Source organism: Triticum dicoccoides, chromosome 1B (genome assembly GCF_002162155.2).
Source record: "Triticum dicoccoides isolate Atlit2015 ecotype Zavitan chromosome 1B, WEW_v2.0, whole genome shotgun sequence".
NCBI classification, from domain to species: Eukaryota; Viridiplantae; Streptophyta; class Magnoliopsida; order Poales; family Poaceae; genus Triticum; species Triticum dicoccoides.
Window position 1 is genome coordinate 604,250,600 of NC_041381.1, and position 23,894 is coordinate 604,274,493.

The 23,894-nt window shown below is 51.0% G+C and overlaps 1 protein-coding gene across 1 annotated transcript; it reads right to left on the reverse strand.

Annotated features, from left to right (window-relative positions):
- Positions 1-1,344: 1,344 nt before the first annotated feature.
- LOC119349029 (chaperone protein ClpB1) lies at positions 1,345-4,774 on the reverse strand. Its single transcript, XM_037617041.1, has 4 exons — positions 2,646-4,774; positions 2,243-2,522; positions 1,946-2,143; positions 1,345-1,861 (listed from the first exon to the last, which is right to left on the reverse strand). Exons 1-4 carry the CDS (start codon positions 4,607-4,609, stop codon positions 1,550-1,552), a joined length of 2,754 nt encoding a protein of 917 aa, XP_037472938.1. The 5' UTR covers positions 4,610-4,774; the 3' UTR covers positions 1,345-1,549.
- Positions 4,775-23,894: the final 19,120 nt, after the last annotated feature.

The following is a 23,894-nucleotide window of genomic DNA, read 5'->3' on the forward strand; positions in this document are numbered from 1 at the left end:
GGATTCGGCGGCTGGCGGCAGCGTCAGCGACTAAGGACAGTGAAATAGGGAACCTGAACAGAGACAGTGCGTGCATTTTGTATTGCAACGACTGTCTCTTTTATGAGAGCGTGCATGTTTGTGTAGTCCAAGTCGTTTGGGTCAAGCCCAAAAAGTTCAAGAAAAACATTTGTTCAAAATATGTTCTTTTTCAGAGAAATGTTCAAAATTCATAAAAAAGATAACTCTTCTTTAAAAAGTTTTTCAAATTTATGCAAACATTAACTTTTATTGAAAAAGAAAATTTTAACGTTTAACCTTATCTTCAACGTTTATTGAAATTGGATATAAAAAATGGTGCACAATGACACATGAAGCAGGTTGTGCAAAAAAACATTTTTCAAAAAACAAAACATTTTCAGAAATATAGTGTGCAGAAAAAATGCTATTACCCCTAAAAATGATTCTTTGCAAGAAAAACATCTGTTCAAAAAGTGATATTTTTTTAAAGAAATGTTCAAATTTCATAAAAATGTTAACTATTCTTTAAAAAGTATCCTAATTTTATGTAAACATTACCTTCTATTTTTTTTTTTAAAAAATTTAACGTTTAACATTTTCATTAACTTTTATTACAATTAGATATAAAATGGTGCATAATGGCACAGGAAGCAGGTTGTGCCTTTTTTTGCCCGGTGCAACGCACGGACATGTGTACCAATAGTACTATTCAAGTTACTTTGTCATCACTAATTTATTCATCTTTTGCCCTAAGTCAATGTGAAACAGTCCAGGAAGCTTTTTATACTAATCCAATACTTGATTATATTTCATTTTTTACTTTTTTTACTTTTTTACGGTTACTAAATTACTCGTATTTGGTACATATAGGGTGCACTCGCACCAAGTTCCCTTTGAGAATTTCCAAAGTTTCTTAACATGTCTGTTAATTATTGGTCAAAATGACTAGTGACTATTGCTCAACAGATGGAATTGGATGTTGAATGAATAACAAACTCATATATAGCTCGCATCAAGTTCCCTTTGAGAATTTTCAAAGTTTCTTGACATGTTGGAAAAAGAAATTGGGCCAGTCGCTTTTTTGAGCCGTCCGATGCAAAATCACTCGCTGAAAACCCTTTCTTCAACCGTGCTTCTCTGGCGAATGCCCACCCCACGTAAGAGACGACTTCCTTCTTCATCTCCGACGCTTTCTTCTTCATTCTCGAATTCAACCAACCCAAATTCGAATTTCAGTGACTCACATTTAGCTATTGTGTATAATTCGTTAGTTGGTTTTATCGGTCGATGCATTTGTCGCGATGATGATATAATAAGCGAGAAAAAAATTGCTTAGGTACACGATTTTTTTGGGCATTCGGAAGGCAATTCACAAGACACTCTATTCTCTTCGCTTTCAACCGACTCACAAAAACACAGAAGGAAGATTATTCCCGAAGCCGTAACAGCTTCCGGCCACACGACACACGCGTCACAGAGCCTCACCGCAACTCATCTACACACTCCATCCGACAGGCACTTCAGCAAGCTTCATTTCAGCTTCAAGAGTTCAAACATCCTCGTCCATGCCGTCCTCGTCCCCGTCCTCCATCACCCTCATCTTCTTCACGGCCTTGGCCGCCTCGCCGCCGCCGCCGCCGAGGGCGCCGTTGGGCACCTGGATGAGGATGTCGGACCTCTGCCCCGTCTCGGCGTTCACCAGCCCGCCGCTGCGGTCCACCCGGTAGGCCAGCTCGTCCTTGTTGGCGGCGTCGATGTACACCGTGCAGTTCTCGTCGATCTCCTCCTGGATCAGCATCTTGGACAGCTGCGTCACCACCCGCTTCTCGATCCACCTCCTGATCGGCCGAGCGCCATACACCTGCAACAACAAACAGAGTCAGCGTCCGAGTCCAAAGAAGGTGAAAAAAATTCAGAAATTTAGTAGTAGGATGCAGTCACGTACTGGATCGTAGGCCAGCGACAGGATGACGTCCAGCGCGGCGTCGGTGACGGCCAGGGCGACGCCGCGCTCGGCGAGCCGGACGGCCACGTCCTTCATCTGCAGGCGAGCGACCTTCCTCAGCTGCTCGTGGGACAGCGGGTCGAAGACGACGATCTCGTCCAGCCGGTTCAGCAGCTCCGGCCTGAAGTGCCTCCTCACCTGCGCACACAACCACACACGAAGTTCAGCATCACATTGCAGATCAGAGGTACATCGGTGCTTCTGTAATGGAGATTGAGCTGATCCACACATACATACCTCCTGCATGACGAGGTCGCGCGCGACCTTCATGGAGTTCTTGCCGACCATCCCGGCGAGGAGGTGCTCGGCGCCGAGGTTGGAGGTCATGATGATCACGGTGTTCCGGAAGTCCACCGTCCTGCCTTGCCCGTCGGTCAGCCGGCCGTCGTCCAGCACCTGGAGGAGCGTGTTGAACACCGCCACGTGCGCCTTCTCCACCTCGTCGAACAGGATCACGCTGTACGGCCGCCTCCTCACCTGCTCCGTCAGCTGCCCGCCCTCCTCGTGCCCGACATAGCTGCATTCACAAGAACAATTTGTAATCCCAAATCAGAACCCAAATTCAGTCTTTGTTTACGGCTAAAAGAATGCAGCAATGAACAAATTTTAGTGGAAATCATCAGTGGCTCAGTGTGCTTACCCAGGTGGCGCTCCGATGAGGCGAGCGACGGAGTGCTGCTCCATGTACTCGGACATGTCGATGCGGACGAGCAGGTTCTCGTCGTCGAACAGCTGCTCGGCGAGGGCCTTGGCGAGCTCGGTCTTGCCTACGCCGGTCGGGCCCAGGAAGAGGAACGACCCGGTGGGCTGCTGCGGCCGTCCAAGCCCCGCCCTGGACCTCAGCACCGCCTCGGCGACGGCGTTCACGGCCTCCGTCTGCCCGACCACCCTCGTGTGCAGCCTGTCCGCCATGCCGACCAGCCGCTCCTTGTCGTTCTGCCCGAGCCGGGTCACCGGGATGCCGGTCCACCGGCTCACCACCTCCGCGATCTGCTCGGGGCCGACGGTCTCGGTGAGCATCAGGTTCTCGCCGGTCTCGCCCTCCAGCTTGGCGATGGCGGCGTCGATCTCCTGGAGGGCGCCGTACTTGAGGTCGGCGACGCGGGCCAGGTCCATGCGCCGCTCCGCCTCCTGCAGCGTGAACTGCAGCTCCTCGCGCCGCTGCTTCAGCTTCCGGATCTCGTCGATCCGCTCCTTCTCCTTGCGGTACTTCATGGTCAGCGGCTGCAGCTTGTCCCTCAGGTCGTCCAGCTCCTTCCTCACCTCCACCAGCCGGGCCTTGCTGGCCTTGTCCTTCTCCTTCTCCAGCGCGTGGAGCTCCACCTCCAGCTGAATCCGCTTCCTCTCCAGGTTGTCGATCTCCTCCGGCTGGCTGTCCAGCTGCACCCTCACGTTCGCGCACGCCTCGTCCACCAGGTCGATGGCCTTGTCCGGCAGGTGCCGGCCCATGATGTACCTCGCCGAGAGCTGCGCCGCGACGACGATGGCGCGGTCCTGGATGCGCACGCCGTGGTGCCCCTCGTACTTCTCCTTGAGCCCACGCAGGATGCTGATGGTGTCGGCGACGCTCGGCTCGGCCACGTACACCTGCTGGAACCGCCTCTCGAACGCGGCGTCCTTCTCGACATACTTGCGGTACTCCTCCAGCGTGGTGGCGCCGATGCACCGGAGCTGGCCACGCGCGAGCATCGGCTTGAACAGGTTGGCCGCGTCCATGGACCCCTCCGTCCTGCCGGCACCGAGGACGAGGTGTATCTCGTCGATGAAGAGGATGACCTTGCCGTCGGCCTCCTCCACCTCCTTGAGCACGGCCTTGAGCCGCTCCTCGAACTCGCCGCGGTACTTGGCGCCGGCGACGAGGGCGCCCATGTCGAGCGCGACGAGGCGGACGTCGAGAAGGTTGCTGGGCACGTCCCCGCGCACGACGCGCTGCGCGAGGCCCTCCACGACGGCCGTCTTGCCCACGCCGGGCTCGCCGATGAGGACGGGGTTGTTCTTGGTGCGGCGCGAGAGGATGCGCACGACGCGGCGGATCTCCTCGTCGCGGCCGATGACGGGGTCGAGCTTGCCGGCCACCTCGACGAGGTCGCGGCCGTACGTCTTGAGCGCCTGGAAGTTGGTGTCGCCGGAGGCGGACTCGACCTTGCGCGCGTTGTCCCCGCCGCGGAGCTTCTCGAGCTCGGCGCGCACCCGCGAGGCGGACACGCCGGCCTCCTTGAGGCAGTCGGCGATCTGCGCGTCCTCGAGGAGGCCCATGAGCAGCTGGTCGACGGCGAGGTGCGAGTCCCCGCGCTTCTTCTGCGCCGACTGCGCGCGGCGGATGGCCTTGATGAGCGCCGTGGAGGCCGGCACGGAGTCCGGCGGCGGCGACTGCGACGGCAGCTTCTTGAGCGCGGCGGAGAGCACGCGCTCGAACGAGTCCCCCGCGGACGCGTTCCCGCCGGACGCCCCCGCGACCGCCTGCCGCAGGATGCCCGACCTGTCCGCCGCCAGCGCCGCCGCCAGGTGCAGCGGCGTGATCTGCGCGTGGCCGGCCTCCGACGCCGCCTCGTGCGCCGCCACCAGCGCCTCGTTGGTCTTGTGCGTGAAGTTGTCCGGGTTCATGGCCGCCGCTGCTTGCGCTCACAACCTACAATGGATCAGACAGACTTTGGGTTGGAAGATTGATTGGGAATTTGGGATCACCAAGTGTTTGTGGGATTGCTCTGCTTCTGGAGTTCTGGATTCTGATGGTGTTGGGGGCCGGAGAGCGGCGGGCATAAGAAGGAGGGAGCGGAGAGTTCGCCGGGGGTCTAGAAGGTAGTGGAAGCCGCCGGAAACGGAAGCGGCGAGATGGCACTGGAGTGTTCGTCTGACGCTGTGGGGCCGCGCGCTCTCCTGGCCGTTGGATTGGCAGGGGCGGCGCCTCCGATGCGCGACGCTTGTGCACGCAGTGGATGCGGTTGCTCGGTGTCGGCTTTCTCGGGCCCGGTATCTAGGCGGTAGTGTCTGACCTGTGGGCTAGGTGAGTCCACGGCTGGGTCCCGCGCACCATTTCTGGACTTTTTTTCCGTTCCATCCCACAAGTTCATTGCGGATTCGGTCCAGTCACGAGGTTTTCTCCTGACTCCTGGTGTACCTGGGGCAATGACACGTCCGCGCTGCGAACGCCAGGTGTCAAAATGCTCGGGGTTGCTCGGTCCAAGTGTCAATGCCCAGGGCACACGCACGCTGTGTAGCGGAGTTCAACCAGTAGCTGTTCGGATCAGACCTCTTCCAATGCAAAGACTGGCCACGGTGGGAGTAACTTCGATAGTAACATCGAGTTCAACTCAGCAAATTTACTTATATGACAGTGAGTTAATGAGGAGAGATGTAATACTAGTAACTTAGCTAGTTACTGTAACATCACATGTCCCAATGCAATATTACCACACTTATGTTACCACACTTATGTTACTACCCACTATTGAGGTAGTAACATAGTCTAGGGATATGTGTATGTTACTACTTCCTCCGTCTAGGTGTGTAAGTCATCTTACGAAAATCAAATAATGCCAAAACACTTAGGCGCGATGCATTAAATTCTACATCGTTTCTTGTTTCTTGACATATCAACCAATAAGAGATGTGGGGTGTGCATGCTTTTAATGACTTGAGACTACTAAAAACGACATGCAGTGGTTAGTTCATTGCATGCAATGTTATTAATTAGCAAATAAACATTAAGTTCTCTCGTTTTCCCCTCCTCCTTGGTCACGGTGCACAACCTAAGATGACTTAATCACCTAGACGGAGGGAGTACTGTATGTTACTATCCATTGTGGCTAGTCTTAGATGAGGTGCTAAGTGCATTAAATACTTTAACAACTCAAGTTCCAACGGATAGGTGCTTAACTTGTTGCTAAGCACACTTTATTTAATGAGTTAGCACCTAAAATTTTTCATGCATTAACCAAATTGTTTAATTTAAGTGGTTTGCCTAGGTTCTCGCGCTTGGCATTGGTTTTTTCTAGGGTCATCAAAGTACTCTCTCCCCTCCTTAAATGTTGTGACATGTCACTTTTTTGCTTATGTGGCATGTTTAGCATCTGTCCATGATAGAGCACTGGGAAGGGCCTAAGAAGTGCGACCCCCTCATGGTTTACAGTCCTTCCGCTTGTGTGTTTCGGCCATATTTAAATCATAATTTAAACTAGTAAAATAAAAATATATGTAGCAAAAATATTGTTATTAAAAACAACATTTAAATATGACTAGTAATTGACCCAAAAAAACATGACTAGTAATTTTTTTGACATGCATTAATATTCTGCTAATCAAATACGTGGTTAAACTTTAACTCAATGCGATGGGTCAATCCTATCCTTCAAATCCAACACATTAGTTTACGGGCTGATGGGGGCCAGTCCACAGGCAATGATGTGGAAGCCGACCATCCAAAGCTTTCTGTATACATTTTAAATCAAAGTTGAATAGACTAGACAAATTATATCAAACCACGCCTTCTAGCATAGTTTGGACATAATTTACGTAAGACAGGTGATATTTTGACCGTTTAACTAAAAACTAGAAAAAAAACTAGGAGGCTAACTTGTAGTGGACGGCGACCTCGTACGCTTGGCTGACCTGCCCGACGGCACCGCCATTGCCGTCCGTGTCATCGTCCCTTCAGTACTGGTAGGGCGCGTGGCCGCCAAGGCAGCCTTGCCTGGCGCTCGCGGGGGAGTCGGTCTGCTTCATTCTGCGTCATGCATAGGGTCGTCGCGGTCGATGCCGCCCCTGCCTGCGGTGCCCACGCGGCGGCCTTGCCCATGCTGGCATTCGCGAAGATATTGCTTAGCGACCATTCCTCACCAATCTTGGCGAGCTCCTCGTCGAAGTGGCGGCAACGCCACGCGGGCGTCTCCGCGTTAGTGACAGACTGGTCGAGAGCCTTGGCCGCCACCGAGTTGGGACCGTTGCGGGCCCAGGCCGGCGCCTCGTCCGACTTGGCGAACTTGGAGCGGCGGGCCGCATTGCGCCGCTCCTGTCGCGCCGCCTAGCTCATCGTCCTGTCCTCAATGAAGACGATGGCCCGCGATGACGAGGAGCCGCCGCCACCACCGAGGTAGTGGAGGATGAGTCTATGTTCCTTCGGGATCATGGGTGAGGGAGTCCTGGACTAAGGGGTCCTCGGACAGCCGGACTATATCTTTGGCCGGACTGTTGGACTATGAAGATACAAGATAGAAGACTTCGTCCCGTGTCCAGATGGGACTCTCCTTGGCGTGGAAGGCAAGCTTGACGATTCGGATATGAAGATTCCTTTCTCCATAAACCGACTTTGTACAACCCTAGCTCCCCCAGTGTCTATATAAACTGGAGGGTTTAGACTTCTAGAGTTTAGTCACAATTATCATAATCCCATAGGCTAGACTTCTAGGGTTTAGCCATTACGATCTCGTGGTAGATCAACTCTTGTAATACTCATATTCATCAAGATAAATCAAGTAGGAAGTAGGGTATTACCTCCATAGAGAGGGCCCGAACCTGGGTAAACATCGTGTCCCCCGCCTCCTGTTACCATTAGCCTTAGACGCACAGTTCGGGACCCCCTACCCGAGATCCGCCGGTTTTGACACCGACATTGGTGCTTTCATTGAGAGTTTCTCTGTGTCGTCGAAGATAGGTTTGATGGCTCCATCAACCATCTACTACAATGCAGTCCAGGGGGAGACCTTCCTTCCTGGATAGACCTTCTTATTCGGCGGCTTCGCATTGCGGGCCAACTCACTTGGCCGTCTAGAGCAGATTGATAGCTACGCCCCTGGCCATCAGGTCAGATTTGGAAGCCTGAATTTTGTGGCCGATATCCGGGAGACTTGATCTTCGACGGATTCGAGCCCATGACGGCTGTCCTCGACCACCACGATGAACATGACCTAGATCTATCATCTGGCCGCAGGAGCTAGCGCCTGTGACCGCCCTGGCCCTAGAGCCGGAACGGACTGCGTCGTCCAAAGATGGGAAGCTCAACCCCACCGCAGAGGCTGCAAATTCAGCGGCGCTCGAGCCGCACACAGACCCAACATCAGGTTGGGCTTGTGTTACCGGAACCTCAGACTCGTCTCCGGCCATGGGTCCCGGACCGTGTGCACCCGCGTCCATCGATCCTGATTGGGCGCCAATCATGGAGTTCAGCTCCGCAGACATCTTCCAGTACTTGCCTTTTGGCGACATATTAAACTCATTGAGGTCCCCCTCCTTGTCAGGAGACCCTCGGCCAAGCTATGTCCAGCTCGAGTAAGAAGCGGACAACGAAGAACTACGTTCCCCACCCACCACCCACTTCATTGCCACCATCGAGGACTTAACTGACAAGCTCGATTACGGCTCCGAAGACATCGACAGTATGGACGACGATGCTGGAGAAGAGCAGGCACAAAAACCACCACCTTTAGGGCAGTGGACAGCTACATCGTCATACGATATATACATGGTGGACACACCAAAGAAGAATGAGGCCGACGGTAACAACAGCATGCCCGTCGATGAACCTCCCAAGCACCGGCGTCCCAAGCACCGACCTTGATCCGGGACAAAGAAAAACAACAACATTGTTGCAGACGGCGACAATAATCTGAACCGCCGATGACCCCGCAGACCCAGTGCTGGAGCAGGGCACGCGAGAGTAGGGCTGGGCATATAACCCGAAAACCGATGTACCGAACCGAATTAACCGGCACCGAAGCCGAATTCACCGAAACCGAGAACTTCGGTAGTATGTTCGGTTTGCATTTGTTGAAAACCAAAATTAGTCCGGGGAGTTCGGGTATATCCCTTGATTACCCGAATGGACCGAAAACCGAGTAATCATAAAGGTCAGACCTGCGCGCCTGTTCCTTACCTGTTTCTTACTCAAGTGCTCTATCGCAAGAACATGGACAGTCTATTTTCTACATTGTCGCTATAAGTGCACGAGTCCCACGGTCTTGTCGGGAGGTGGTAAACCTGACCGACTGAGCCACCATCGCTATAAATTTTGTGTAAAAGAGAAGTAGTACTCCCTCGGGTAGGTACTTCACCTAGTGAGCCCCACCACTAATTTTACAGAGTTGCTCGGGAGAAGCAATCGGATGGAGTAGCCAAGGAGGCACTGTACATCAGAATAAAGTATACCAGCTCCTGCTAATGGTACGTGCACTGTAGATCCTGACTAGAGGCAGCGATTCCAGCTGTTATTAAATATATCTCGGTGCTGTTCGGTCGAATCGACGACCGAATCGAAATTTCGGTGCAAATAAACTTCGGTCAGCTAGTTTTCCATTGACCGATTGGTCAGTATTTTGGTAGAACCGGAATTTTAAATACACCGAGAAACCGACCTGATCGGTTCGGGGGAACCGAATGCCCAGCCCTACACGAGAGGACGACGAACACACCCCGAAGCCTCACTCTGAAGAGGAGATCATTAGTCCTGGCCATGGGAAGCCCGGCCCGGCCGGCCCCGCCCGAAAAAGCCCGACCCGGCCGGCCCTGCCCGAAAAAGCCCGACCCGGCCCGACCCGGCCCGGCCCGACGCTGCCCCCGGGCCGGGCTCGGGCCTAGTTTTTGAGCCCGAAGGTCGGGCCGGGCCGGGCCTGGGCCCGTCATTTTTGCAATTTTCTGAAGGTTGGGCCGGCCCGGCCCGAAGCCCGACGGGCTTTTATGTGTTCGGGTCGGGCTCGGCCCCAGAAACACAGGCCCGATGGCTGGGCCGGGCCGGGCCTGGGCCTGGGTTTTTTGTGTCGGGCTTAGCTAGGCCCAGCCCGAAGCCTGGCCCGGCCCGAGGTTTGGCCAGGTATAAGCCTGGGCGACGACGAATTCATCATCCCAGAAGAACCATTAGAACAAAGAACGCCTCCTTCAAAGGCTTATCTCCACTACAAGGAGCCTGAAAAAGCATAAGCAGGCACAGGAAACACTCAATGACAGATGGAACGAAGTGCTAGACACCAAGGAAAAATACGGCGGTAATAGCTAAACAAAGAGCTATCCCAAACGTAAGCTGCTGCCCGGATTCGACGACGAGGCTATCGTACCTATCTCGCTGAAAAACAATACGACCGACTGGCCGGACCGACCACCTCGCAGTCGCGACAGAGCGACTAGCAATGCCGTACATAATCCCGCGCCCCCTCCCCGCAAAGGAAGGAAGGCTGCGGCCCAGGACAAAAAACACGATCTACATGAGGACCTGGACAAAAAAGCTGGCAAAACTAGGTCCATCTATGGATCCAAGGAACGTGCTCCTACACGGGATCATGATCATCAAATAAAATACGCCGGCCACTTACCAGCTTGGAACCAATATCAGACAATGCAACCGTTGGACCAAATCCACGACACAACCAGATACAGGGGTGCCGCACACCCCCTATGCTTCACCGATGAGGTACTGGAACATGATTTTCCAGAAGGGTTCAAACCTGTAAGCATCGAGGCATATGATAGAACGACGGACCCCGCGGTTTGGATAGAAGACTTTATTCTTCACATCCACATGGCTCGCAGAGATGACCTCCATGCCATTAAATATTTACCCCTCAAGCTAAAAGGACCAGCTCGACACTGGTTGAAAAGCCTTCCCGAAAATTCCATCGGAAGATGGGAAGAACTTGAGGATGCCTTCTGGGCCAATTTCCAAGGGACCTATGTCCGGCCTCTGGACGTTGATGATCTAAGCCACATAATCCAACAACCCGGAGAATCAGCTCGTAAGCTTTGGAACAGGTTTCTCACTAAGAAGAACCAAATTATCGACTGTCCGGACGCCGAAGCTTTAGCGGCCTTCGAACATAGTGTTTGGAACGAATGGATGGCCAGACACCTCGGCCAGGAAAAGCCAAGGACAATGGCCGCCTTAACTACACTCATGACCTGCTTTTGCGCGGGCGAAGATAGCTAGTTAGCACATAGCAGCACCAGTGATACCAGCACATCCAAAGTCAGGGATGGCAACGGAAAACCACAACGCAACAAAAACAAACGGCGGAACAATGAAGAAAGCCCGGACAATATAGCGGTAAACGCCGGATTCAGGGGATCAAGACCAGGTCAACGGAAGAAGCCATTTAAAGGCAACAAGGACAGTCCATCTAACCTGGACAAAATCCTAGACAGGCCCTGCCGGATTCACGGCACTCCCGATAAACCAGCTAATCATACCAACAGAGAATGTTGGGTCTTCAAGCAGGCCGGCAAACTCAACGTTGAACACAAAGGGAAGGGACCTCAGAGCGAAGACAAGGATGAACCTCGCCAGCCGAACACGGGGTGACAAAAGAAATTCCCACCGGAGATCAAAACAGTCACTACAAAAAAAATACACTACCGTGATGATACGTGTTTGTCACAGTAGGTCGCGTTTTCTGTCATGCATGTACATCCATGACGATTTTATGACAGAATCAAGATAGTCATACTTGTGCTGTAATAGAAGTGTCACAGAAGTGCTTTCGTCAAGGGTGACCGACACGTGGCATCCACCGTAATGGAACGCCATTAAGCTATCAGGTCCCATTTTGGACCTGATAACCCGTTAACAGCCCGGACCAATGGGGATTTTCCATGTGTAAAATCATCATTGGCTGGAGGAAACACGTGTCAGCTCCCCGTTGGCACAGGTGTCACTCATCCAATGGCCGAGATGCGCCTATGTAATGTTGACACGTGGACCGGCCCAAAAGTGGCCTATAAAGTTTAAATGTGCCGGCCCAACTAAAGGGCCACAAGATTCTGCGGTCCATAATGGGCCGGCCCAGCAAAAGGCCCACAAGATTTTGCGGGCCATAATGGAGTGGTCCAGCTAAAGGCCCACAAGTTTTTGCCGGCCATAATGGGCCGGCCCAGCTAAAGGCCTGCAAGGTTTTGCGGGCCATAACGGGCCAGCCCAGCTAAAGGCCCCCAAGAATTTGCGGACCATAATGGGTCGGCCCAGCTAAAGGCCCACGAGATTCCTCCGCCCATAATGGATCGGCCCAGCTGAAGGCCCAAAAGATTTTGATGACACTAGTAGGCCGGCCCATTGACAGGCTGCCATGTTTTGGGCCAAATGCCGGCCCATATTTGATCCGGTCCATTAACAGCCTGCCACGTTCCGGACCTAATAGAGGCCCATATGAGATCTGGCCCGTTAAAAGCCTCCCATGTTCTGGGCCAAATTACGGCCCAGATCAGGTCCGGCCCTTTGAGAGGCTTTGGGCTAAATTATGGCCCATATCAGATTCGACCCGTCAACTGGACGCTATGCTTTTGGGCCCACTTGATAAAGGGCCATTTAGTAATTCGGCCTGATATTAGTTTCGGCCTGTTAAAGGCCCGTTTAACATTTCAGCCCTATATATATTTTGGCCTGTTAAAAGCCCGTCATATAGTTGGGCCTAACTACGGCCCCGTTTGCATCCGGCCTGCTCATAGCTGATAATCTGATTAGGGCAAACAAGGACCAAGACAATTTTGGCCTGTTATAAGCCCATGATTTGATTGGCACAGTCATGGGCCGGGGTCTATTATGGCCTGCTGCCGTCCCGTGAGCTGTTCGGCATGTTTCAGGCCTAACCTACTTTTCGGCCTCCTAAAAGCCCATTGAGTTTTCCTGGGAAAATAGGGCCAACGGTTTACTCGGCCTATTAAAGGCCCGAATCTACTAGTGGACCAATTTACATTTAGGCCTGTTAACGAACCAAGATGACGGGGCCCATGATGCGGATCATACATAGTGATTTGCATGACAACCCGATTATGTACCGCAATTTTACGGTTTGGCCGGTTTACTGCGAAGACAGGATATATATACAGTAAAATAACTGCATCATCGTGAATAAGAAAAAAACCTAGACTATACAATAAAGAACTTACGTCATATTACATCCACTGGGCATCAAAGTTCGCCACTATGATAATAAAGCACAAGCAGACAGCAGATTACATACACTGAGCATCAAAGATCGCCACCAGTGCAATTAAACACGCCAACAAAATAATATACAAAACTGACAACACTTCAATAGAGTTCAAGAAAGGTTAGCCCTGCTCGAAAGCTGCAGCGCAAGCAGCTGAGCAAGCTGATGAGACTGTATTTGTTTGACACTTATTTCCTCCTCACCCTGAAAGATAAACAAGCAGACAGATGACATGTTTTGCACATATAAGTATCAATGTTGACAATTCATCACATTTCTTACTAACGAATAAAGTGACATAGTTTAAAATAGTATTAACACAATATGGTATTGTTCAGGTCAAGACATGGCAGGAAATGACATTGTGAAGGAGTTGGCAGCTTCACGACACCACTGGATTATAGATCAAGAACTCATAAGTATCAATGGTAAGTCTGCTATCAATTTACCCATTTCAGATTGGAAAAATAAGATCACTTGCTCTGTATAGTTTAATTTACATGGCATGAAGAAGGAACTTGGTTGTACAACTGAAAACTTAAATTGAGAAGGATAAACTTTTGTTTATGAACTACATAATAAACTTTAAACATGCAATTTGATGCAAACACCAAAAATAAACAGCTGTTGCAGTCATGCCTAACCAAATATACACAACAAAGTTTGAAGGCTTGAGAAGGATAAACTTACATTATTGGTGAAGGCAGGCTCTATAAAGCCCTTATCCATTCTGATGGGGGGGTGGCAATTCAAGAAGTTTACCACATAATCTTCTTCATAAGCATTGCCTTTATTCTACATTTTTTTAAGAGTAAATATATATGTGACAATATAAGAAAAAAATAGAGAATATTTAAGATAAGATGAAGAGTGATGCTACATAACCAAGTAGCTATAAATGTAAGTACATCAATACAGGCAAAAGGTACAGCCAAGGGCAATGCAGAGCTAAACTTCTTCAGTACCATCGGTGTTATCCAACCATATGGTAAGAGTAAATATAGATCTGCTGTGTAGAAAATGGAGGGCAAAGGAAAATAAGCTGCAGACTGATGGTACATGAACAACTACCTCTCAATATAAGTACACTGACAAAGGACAGCAGGTACTTACAAGAACAATGTAGAGCTAAAAAAATTCATTGGCATTGGATATATTCGACACTAATGTAACCATTCATACAGATCAGATAATTTGGTGCGAACAATTGATAAGCAAGCTATCATGTATACTGCTGTCACATAATGAACCAGGTATGTATGCAAGTACAGTGATACAGGACAACAGGTACTAACAAGAGCAAAGTAGCGGGCAGCATATTTGCGATATCCTGTCGTTCTTTTCAAACGAGAATTCTTTTTCGAGCAGATTTCCTGCAAAAAAGATCCGTGAGGCACATGCGGAAAGGTAAAAGTTCAAATTGTCATGCGATATCATAGACAGTACCTCATCCTCGGAACAAGACCAGTGCATAACAAGGTTTTTCCATTCAGTGTCTTCTAAATTTAGCACAGGAGACTTCACCGGAAATTCGTTTATAGACTTGCCATCAAAGTGTGATTTCCTCAGGTAACACCAATACTGCTGCAATGCTTCCTTGAAAAGTGCAAGCAAGCTTTGCTCGTCATGACCATCTAGATTGACCCTCACCTACTTACAACAATGCAATGTAAATCATTGATGTGTTCAATCAGCAGAAAACAGGAAAATAATCACCATGAATAATAGCACTTACACGTAAGTGGGACAAGAAGATGTGAAAATGGTGTTTGTCTTCACTATAATCTTCCCATGATGGGAATATATGCACGTAGTCCCTAACAACATTGAAAGCATTGTCTTTTAAACTGGGAATAACTGGAATGGGGTTCCAATCTACAGGAATTGGCCGTCTCTGCAGTTGGGATAGGTCTTCGGCCGGTGGACTTGCTGTACTTTTTGCTGGAGTGAGATTTTTCTGTGGTACGGCTGGTGCTATGGCAACTGAAATCGGCATACATTTTGCTGGAGTGTAGGTCCTGTGTGGTGGGGCTAGTGGTGTGGCCAGTGAAGTATGGGTATAGTCTGCTGGAGTCGGTCCTACATTTTGTGTCACTGGTTATACATCCAATATAAGTGGGGTGTTGTCTGATTTCTCCGGCACAACCATGTTTTTCAAGGACTTTGCTGGTGCTCCTTCAGGTTCGGCAATCACCCTCTTCCTTTTTGATGTCTGATGCACAAGAACAACATTTGAGTGGAAAAATATGGTATGATGACAGATGGAATATGTATTGATAATGGATGGGCATGGCATCTCAACATATATGATGAGTAAACTAAGCAGATGGTGGTGCAACAAAGTAGAAGAAATGCAAGACAACATATGCAAGATACGCGCAATCAATAAAACCTTGCCAAATTATAACAAGCACCTTGATGGGTGAACATGACAGGCCATCTGCCTTTGACTCCTCGAGGTTAGAATAGTCATTAGGATCATATTCTGAACAAGAATCTACAGGTGTGGAGCGTATGAGTTTCATTGCATCCAGAATGGCACTCAATGCCTTGATGCCAATTTTGTAAGTCATTGCAGTGTTCCACAATATTCTTCTGATGTGCGGATTCTGATATTCACTGTAATTACGTATAATATATGAGAACCATGAAAACATAAATAGTTGTGAGATTATCTTTGTAATGCAGATGATATTCTAATATAGGGGCGCCCCTGTAAACACTTGTGTGCTATCACTGGATTCTGATGAGAGAGCTCATGTGTGCTGTAATATGGTGCATGCATTTATAATCTGGCACAAGTACACAAAAAAATAGGCTCCAGAAGTAAGGATAGTTGGAAGATGATAGGTTCATAATATACTGTATAGAGAGTTTATTGCCAAACCATGATAACAAGAGCACACAACAACTAGGCGGATCATAGTGTACATAACAGGGGTACACCATAACCACGATATATAAATCAGGAAAGTGGAACTGGCTTGAAAATACGGTGTTGTATTGCCGCTAGTAATTGAAAGCCTATCGATCACGTACATGCCAGCTCTATCAACTGTTGACTGCAGATGTCCCTGTGCCCCTTCCTGATAAGGAACATACTATACGTACTAAATACAGAATAAACAAAGAGGAACATGTTAAAGAACAAAAGAGGAAGCATATTCTTGAGGTTCCGCTTCATTGCATATAATGTTGGTTGCCCACTCATGATGAATCACATCGCCCAAAGAAATGCAATTCCATGCTGTCTCTCTATATGTGGCAATTTTGAACAAGAGTCATTAGGATCATATTCTGAACAAGAGTCAACAGGTGGGGAGCATATGAGTTTCATTGCATCCAAAATGGCACTCAATTCCTTGGTGCCAATTTTGTAAGTCATTGCAGTGTTTAGCTTCAAGAGTGGACTGCTGCTAGTGCAACACAAAGCAGCTACACAGATCATAATGTAGATATAACAGGAAAACCTTAAGCATCAAAGTAAAATCAGCAAAGTAGAACTTGCTGGAATATATGTGCTAGTATTGCCGGTACGTCTAGAATGGCTTCGGATACCAGCTCTCTTCAAGTGAAGGTGCGGTACTGTTAATATCAGTGTAACTCTCAAAGGTGACACAGCTCCCCGCATTTCCTTGCTATTCTTATAGGATTCAAGTGGGCTGGCCACTACAAATCCTATTTCTATGTTTACAAAATCCTACGAATCAAAGAGGCTCAAAGTGTCCATCACAACCAACCGTATAGACCTCTACACTGCAAATGTCCCCGCTCATCTTCAGTACAAGGAACATACTGTACTACTATCATACTCCCTCCATTCCAAAATATAAGTCTTGGTAGAGATTTCCACTATGGATCACATACAGATGTATCCAGATACATTCTAGAGTGTAGATTCACTCATTTTGCTCCATATCTAGTCCATGGTGGAATCTATACAAAGACTTGTATTTAGGAACGGAGAGAGTACATATTAAAGAAGAACGGAAGAGGAACATGGTAAAGAAGAGCAAGCAGATTTTGGATAATAAAATGTTGGTTGCGCAGTGCCCACACATGATGAACCATAGCGCATTAAGAATGCAACTCCAAGCTGTCTGTCGACCATTTCAGGCGGTTGGATGAAGATCCTACGTCTCCTAACCTTTTTTCTTCCTCGTCTCCGATTCTTCCCATACAGAACACCGCACGGGCCGCCGGCCGGACCACCGGCCCCCATCGCCTGTGTTCCTCCGCCACCGCCACCCCCACCCCGCCCCCACCCCACCCACGTCAAGTTTTCTTTGTTCGGCAAGGCCCCACAACCACCCGAGCCCCTTCGTTTGCACCGGAGAACTCCAGCAAGCTTTGAAAAATCGGCTGACCCAATTTTGCAATTTAGTCTACTGTGATTTAACTAGTGTGGAATATAAAAGGGGAAAATCATAAGCATTGGGAGTATAGTGTTGAGCATGCCATGGCGGATCTGAAGGTGCAAACCGAACAAAGGCAACTTCGCAACCAAGACAAGAAATCAGAGTAAAGCAGTGGCGATCTATTTTCTTGCTGCGATAAATAAGTTGAGCATATACGAAAGAGTACCGCCTCTGGTGCGGCGCCGTGTATGTGTCTGCTGAGAATTCGACGGTGCTGCGGTAGCGATGGCTGTCGGCAGCATGGAAGCAGATCTAGGAGGGTAGACGGTGGCGGCGGGGCTTGGTGGACGGGACGGTCGTGGGAGTGGCGCCGGCAAGGTGGACGATGGCGGGGATGAAGCGAGAGGACGGGATGCAAGGATTCCGGTCCGAAGCCGTGGATGAGAGAGGTCGATCTCTTGTAATGGACGACGACGTCGGGGTATCAGCTCCGGCATGGTGGAGGAGGACGGCGGTGGATGGGGTGGCGGACAGAGGAGGCTGGGGTGGAGAGGGTGTTTTGGCGCCCATGGAGTACGAATGGGGAAAAGGGAGGTAGAGAGGAAGGGGGGAACCATGTATTTAGGGCGCGCTTGTCTCAAATGCGTGGAAATTTACAAACTTAGCCCCCGTTTCAAATTTCCTACATCACAACAATATTAGTCGGTTAGGGATAGGACGGTAATCTCGCATACACCAAATATTTGCCGACGAGAGTTTGTTTTTGGCACCCACCGTTTATGAATATGAATCGGGGAGGGAGTCGATTTCGGCCGAGGACACACTGTGTTTTGGCGCCCACTGTGTATGAATCCGGGTGAGAGGCGGTTACGTCACATTTGGGTGAAATTACAAACCTACCCCTATCAAAACCTATAGAAATCCAGCAGATAGGCTTAGCGTGGCAGGGATAGGCAGTAGTAATTTCCATCTCGTAGATTTTGGTTTCGGGCGGTTACTACGACTTTCCCCGCTTCGTTCAAATTTTGCAGAGCGCACGTTAACCATGCCAACTCAATTCGAATCCCATTTGTATTCTATTTTTTCGGGCGGGATCCATTTTCAATTGGAATTAAATTCTATACACATCATTTTTTTATATATACTTTCAAAAGCACAACACCATTTATACATAAATATGGTTTACAAATGGCATGATCTTAGATTCATAAGGTTGTATCCATCAATTTGGATTTTCAAATATTTGAAACCACTTTATGTTGAAATCCAATGTATGCATTCCTCGCTAACTGTCTCCAATTAATGTGTGTTTCATGTGTTTTTTTTACTTCTCAAACATGTATAATGTGTTTTACACACGCAACATATAGTGTAATCCCGTTTAGACATTAATTGCATATAAACCATGCATTGTTTGTAATTAAAGAATCTATGGATCACCAATATTGGTAAACTATATAACATTACACGTGTGCCCAAATTCAAATGAATATGCATGTTTGATACACCAATTTGCACTATGATACTATCGATGTCGTGATCTCCAGTTTAAATATTTGAATCCCCTTTAATCCAGATATTCGTCTCATATAGCTATCACTCATGCTTATATAGGACTATCTCTCTGGACCTATACACGTTCATCGTCTCTCAGGTATCTCTCGTGCTACCTGTATGTCGACAATGATCTTTTATCTTCGTAACACACTGCCGGTACTCCCTCCCTGGACCTTCATCACTCTATCTCTCTCTAAGTATATCTCTCTCCCTGCTATGTGTCTCTAACTATGATTCTCCATGTGGAATCTCTTTCAATCACACAACACAAAACTTTGTATCCCGGGGTCTCATTTCTCTCTACTATTCCCATGTGTGCCACTCGCACACCCCTCATACAGAGATGTCTTTTGCTCCTTAGATATGAGAACCTACAACTCTTCCTCTTAAATATCTCTTTCTCACACACAAACACAAACTCTGTCTCCTAGGGTCTCATATTTCTCCACTGTTCTCTTGTATGTCGCTCACACACACTCTCTCCCTAGAGATATCTTGCGTTCCCTCATATGTCTCTCTAGCTATCATTCTCGTTGTGAAATATCTTTCTCTCTTGTAGACACAAAACTCTGTCTCTCGGGATCTCAGTTCTCTCTGATATCTGTTTGTATGTGACTCACATGCACCCTCTCTCTATCTCTCTCACACCCACACACATAACTCAGCCTTCTGATGCACTCTACTCCTATCTCTAACGCACACTAGCTAGCATCTTTATCTTTCTATTTATCTGTTTCTCCATCAACCTTCTTTCTCGCCCTCACTCTTGCTTCCTATCACGCACACTACATATGTTTCTCTCTACATGCAGTCAAGTGCCCTCCTTTTATCTTTCTCTCACACACACATATATAACTTCACCCTCTGAACCACCCGGCGGTCATCTCCAACACTCAAACTAGCGGATGTCCCTCTAGCTAGCATCTCCATCTCTGTATCTATTTGTAGTTTCTCCATCAACATTTCTTTCTCGCACGGAGTCTTGCTTCCTATCACCCACACTATATATGTCTCTCCATACATATGAATTTATAGGTTGATCTCTTTTGCACAATCGTTGTGCCTCACTCCCTCTGCTCACCATAGATGCATGCTCCAGCCCACGCCACTATCTCTTAAAGACAAAAACACATGCTCAATTGTCGGGCCTTCTTCCTTGCATTCTCACATGCATGCATATTGTCATACCGATCCGTCTCTCCCATGTCGTTGATCTTATGACTTATGTCTTCTTTCTTTTATCTCAATCTTGCGCGCGCGCACACACACACATCCCATGTATACATGTATACCTCTCACACATGCATGTTCAAGGTCTCTATGTCTCCATACGTAGTTAATTACCCTCAACCCTAACGCCACATCGAATTGTTCTCCTCTTGTGTGCACATAACTTCCGCCTGGATGGATAAAACACACACTCACACTTAACAATCTCCTTCTAGCTACCCCCTCCCACTCTTCCCCTATATCCCCGAAACAAATAAGACTGTCCCTTTGTTTAATTCCCGCCTACATGCACCATCGGTATATAGTAGTCTTCCTCGGTGTCTCTCAAACAAACACGTTCTCTCGATGTCGACTCCTCTCACGCACACACACCTTCTCTTCCCTCTCTACGGGTGTCGGGGGGATGAACCCCGGGCAGGCAACGGAACCCGGATCCTCTTCAAAAATAGTGGGGCCCATAGCGCCCCTCGAACCGGCATGCGCCCGGCCGGGTCGCTCGACCCGGCAAGGCCCGCAACCCGGCCAAACTCTCCGACCCGGCAAGGTACATCGACCCAGCCTCAGCAATTGGCGCAAGGCAGCCGAACCTGGCACGACCAAGGCTTCCCCAACAAGCCGACCCCCCGTGGCGTGCGTCGCAATCCAACCACGGGTCAAGCTCCCATCCCATTCAGGCCGTACAATGGGATGAGACCTCAATCACCGATGCCCAAGACAACAGTGCTTCCACCCATGCCTATGGTCAGTCGGAGCATGGCAACAATGCCCCTTACCTACCCGCTGACCGGGGCTCGCGTGGCAACAGTGCACCCGCCCTCACCGTGACGATAGCAAGCGGCAACCTGATGGAGAGCACTGTACGCGACTTCGGCCACACCCTGATGATCGACAAGATGACGCACAGTCCCCCTAGGCACGCAGGGCCCGTACCTAGGGGAACCCGGTGAACCACAAGCCCTCAGCAGGACCCAGCCCGGTATCCCGGACACCGACAATACAGACCCACCGACTCGGTGTATTACCGTTGTAGCCCTGGGCGGGTTGATCTATAAAACCCCCCAAGAACCCGTGCCTACAGGGCATGAGCAGCATAATGTACAAGGTAGCATGTGAGAAACAGATACAAGGGACAAGCAAGCAAGCCTAGGACTAGCCACCAAACCGCAACCCTGGAGAGAAGGAGCAGCCCAAGCCTTGTCCAGCTTCCTTCCTCTTCCATACAGCTCCAGGAGCAACATTGTACTATCGATCATCCAACTACACTCGGCAGGACTAGGGGTATTATCTCTCCGGAGAGCCCCGAACCTGGGTATGTCCGGCGTCCCGCGCCCGCTCATGCCAACCTCGCCTTTGGAGCCCACCAGCGCCCTCGAGCCTCCTCCTCTCTTTAGCCATCCCTTGGCATCTGCCGTACGCCCACCATGACAGTTGGCGCCCACCGTGGGGCAGCTCGGGGAGCTGGCAGGAGCATGCTTTAGACGGGGCCCTTCTCCTACACCAACGAGTCCGTCGCGCTGGCGGACGATGTTGTCAGCGCGCTTGCCGCCTCCTTCGCTGCGCTGCACATCTCTGATGCGTTCGTGGTCGATGAGTACCCCAACAAGGTGCTCAGCTACTCCGACTCTCCCCTCTCCCTCGGCGGTGGCATTGCTGCCGGGGCGATGGACGTCCATGTGGAGGTTTTCGTCACCAGCGAGGGCGCCTCCTCCTCGTCGAGCAAGATGAGGAAGGCCACGGAATCCAGGGCCGCTGCGGAACGGACCGAGCCGTCCTATCCACTGCGCGCCGCGATGCAGAGCCTCCACATCCCCATCAGCACCGACATCGACGCCACCAACACCGCCGAGGCCCAATCTCAGCTCGAGGAAAGGCGCCAGCAGATGCTGGACCTGTCCGAGACGCTCGCCGCCACCAAGCGTCGCCTGGAGGCCGCTTAGATGGAGCACGACGCCGCCCATGGGTTAGCGCTTGGCGTGGCCGAGCCAAGCCGGGTCGCCGATGTGCATACCCGGGGAGGAGCGATCGGCCGGGCCCTCGGCGCCGTCCGAACCGTCTATGAGACCCCAGTGAAGAACATGCGCATTGCGGAGGCAGCTACGGTCGGCCTGGACCAGCTCGCGGGTGAGGAGCTGAAAGAGCGCATCGGGCGGATGCACGAGCTCCTCCACGCCGCCAACACCCAGTAGGATCGCCTCAACCAGCTCGCCAAGCCGGCGGGATCCGGCTCCGCCCGCCTTGGCGGACACGGCGAACTTCTGCACACGGCTTCCTCGCCGCCCGGCGAGGCGCACTTCGGCCAAGCCCGGACTCGGCGCAACCCGGCTGCCACAGCAGCCGACGTCCTGGGCAATGAACCCGCCGCGGAGACCCAGCATGGACTCGGCCAGCATGGCCGGCGTCCGGCTCCAACCGACCCGGCCCCTCGGGGCCTGGCCACCAGTCGACTCGGCCCGTGCGCCATCGACGACGCCGACGCTCGCCACCGCCTCGATCAGCTCGCTCGCTCCCTGGAGGTGGAGGAGAGCACGCTATCGGGCCGGCGTGCTTCGGCCCACGCATCCAGGAGGAGCCCTTCCCCAAAGGGTTCATTCTCCCCCGTGACACCTCCAAGTACAACGGGACCGTGAAGCCAGAAGACTGGCTCATAGACTATACCACGACCATTGGCATCACCGGTGCCAATCGCCGTCTCGCCGTGCGCTACGCACCGCTCATGCTCCAGGGGTCGGCCCGCACATGGTTGAACAGTCTGCCGATGGGCAGCATCAACGCATGGGTCAACTTCGAGGAGGCCTTTGTACGCAACTTCACGGGGACCTGCAAGTGACCCGGTCGTCCTAGCCAGCTCGCCATGTGCGTGCTGGGGCCGACGGAGACCGGTCGCGAGTACCTCGCACGCTGGACCGAGCTCCGAAACAGCTGCGAGGGTGTCCATGAAGTCCAGGCGATCCAGTACTTCGTCAGCGGGTGCTGAGACCGCACCCTCCTCAAGCACAAGCTCTTACGCTTCGAGCCGGCCACCATGGCCGCACTCATGGTGACGGCGGACAAGTACGCCAACGCCGACTCTGCCATGAAGGTCCAGGTGGCGTTGGATGAAGCCGGCAAGGCGAAGCCGGTTCCTCCCCCGAAGTCGGCTGGCGAAAGCAGCCGATAGCAGCATCACCAGAACAACAAGTGCAAGGCCGACCAGCCGGTGCAGCGTCACGACAACCGGCTCATCGCGGCCACCGAGCCGACGGACCCGACGGCGAAGCGCCGGCAGACCGGCAAGATGGTGTGGCAACCCGCCATGAGTTTCGAAGAAATGCTCGACGCCCCATGCAAGCACCACAGCGGCGCAAGACCCTCCACGCACACGCTTCGGCAGTGCGCCATCACCAAGCGCATCATGAGGGGAGACGTCCCGCCCCCTCCGGCTCCGACTCCGGCTCTAGGCACGGGACAGCCGCCTCCGCCTCCACCACCACCTCCCGCTGGCGGTGCGATGCGCAAAGACGCCTACCCGGACCAGAACACGGCCTACGTCGTCTTCACCAGGCTTGGCGATGACAAGCACAGCGAGCACCTCCTTTGTCAAGAGGTGAACACCGTCGTCCAGGCCCAGCCGGAGTTCATGCACTGGTCGGATCGCCCGATCACCTGGACTCGGGAGGATCACCCGGCAGTCATGCTGAGTTCGGGTGGTTACGCCCTCATCCTCAACCCCACCATCATCGCGCGGTGCACATGCAAGTTCTCCCGAGTCCTCATTGACGGCGGCAGCAGCATCAACATCCTCTACCGCGACATGATGACCAAGCTCGGCCTTAAGGCCGAGGACCTGGAGCCGACCCGAAC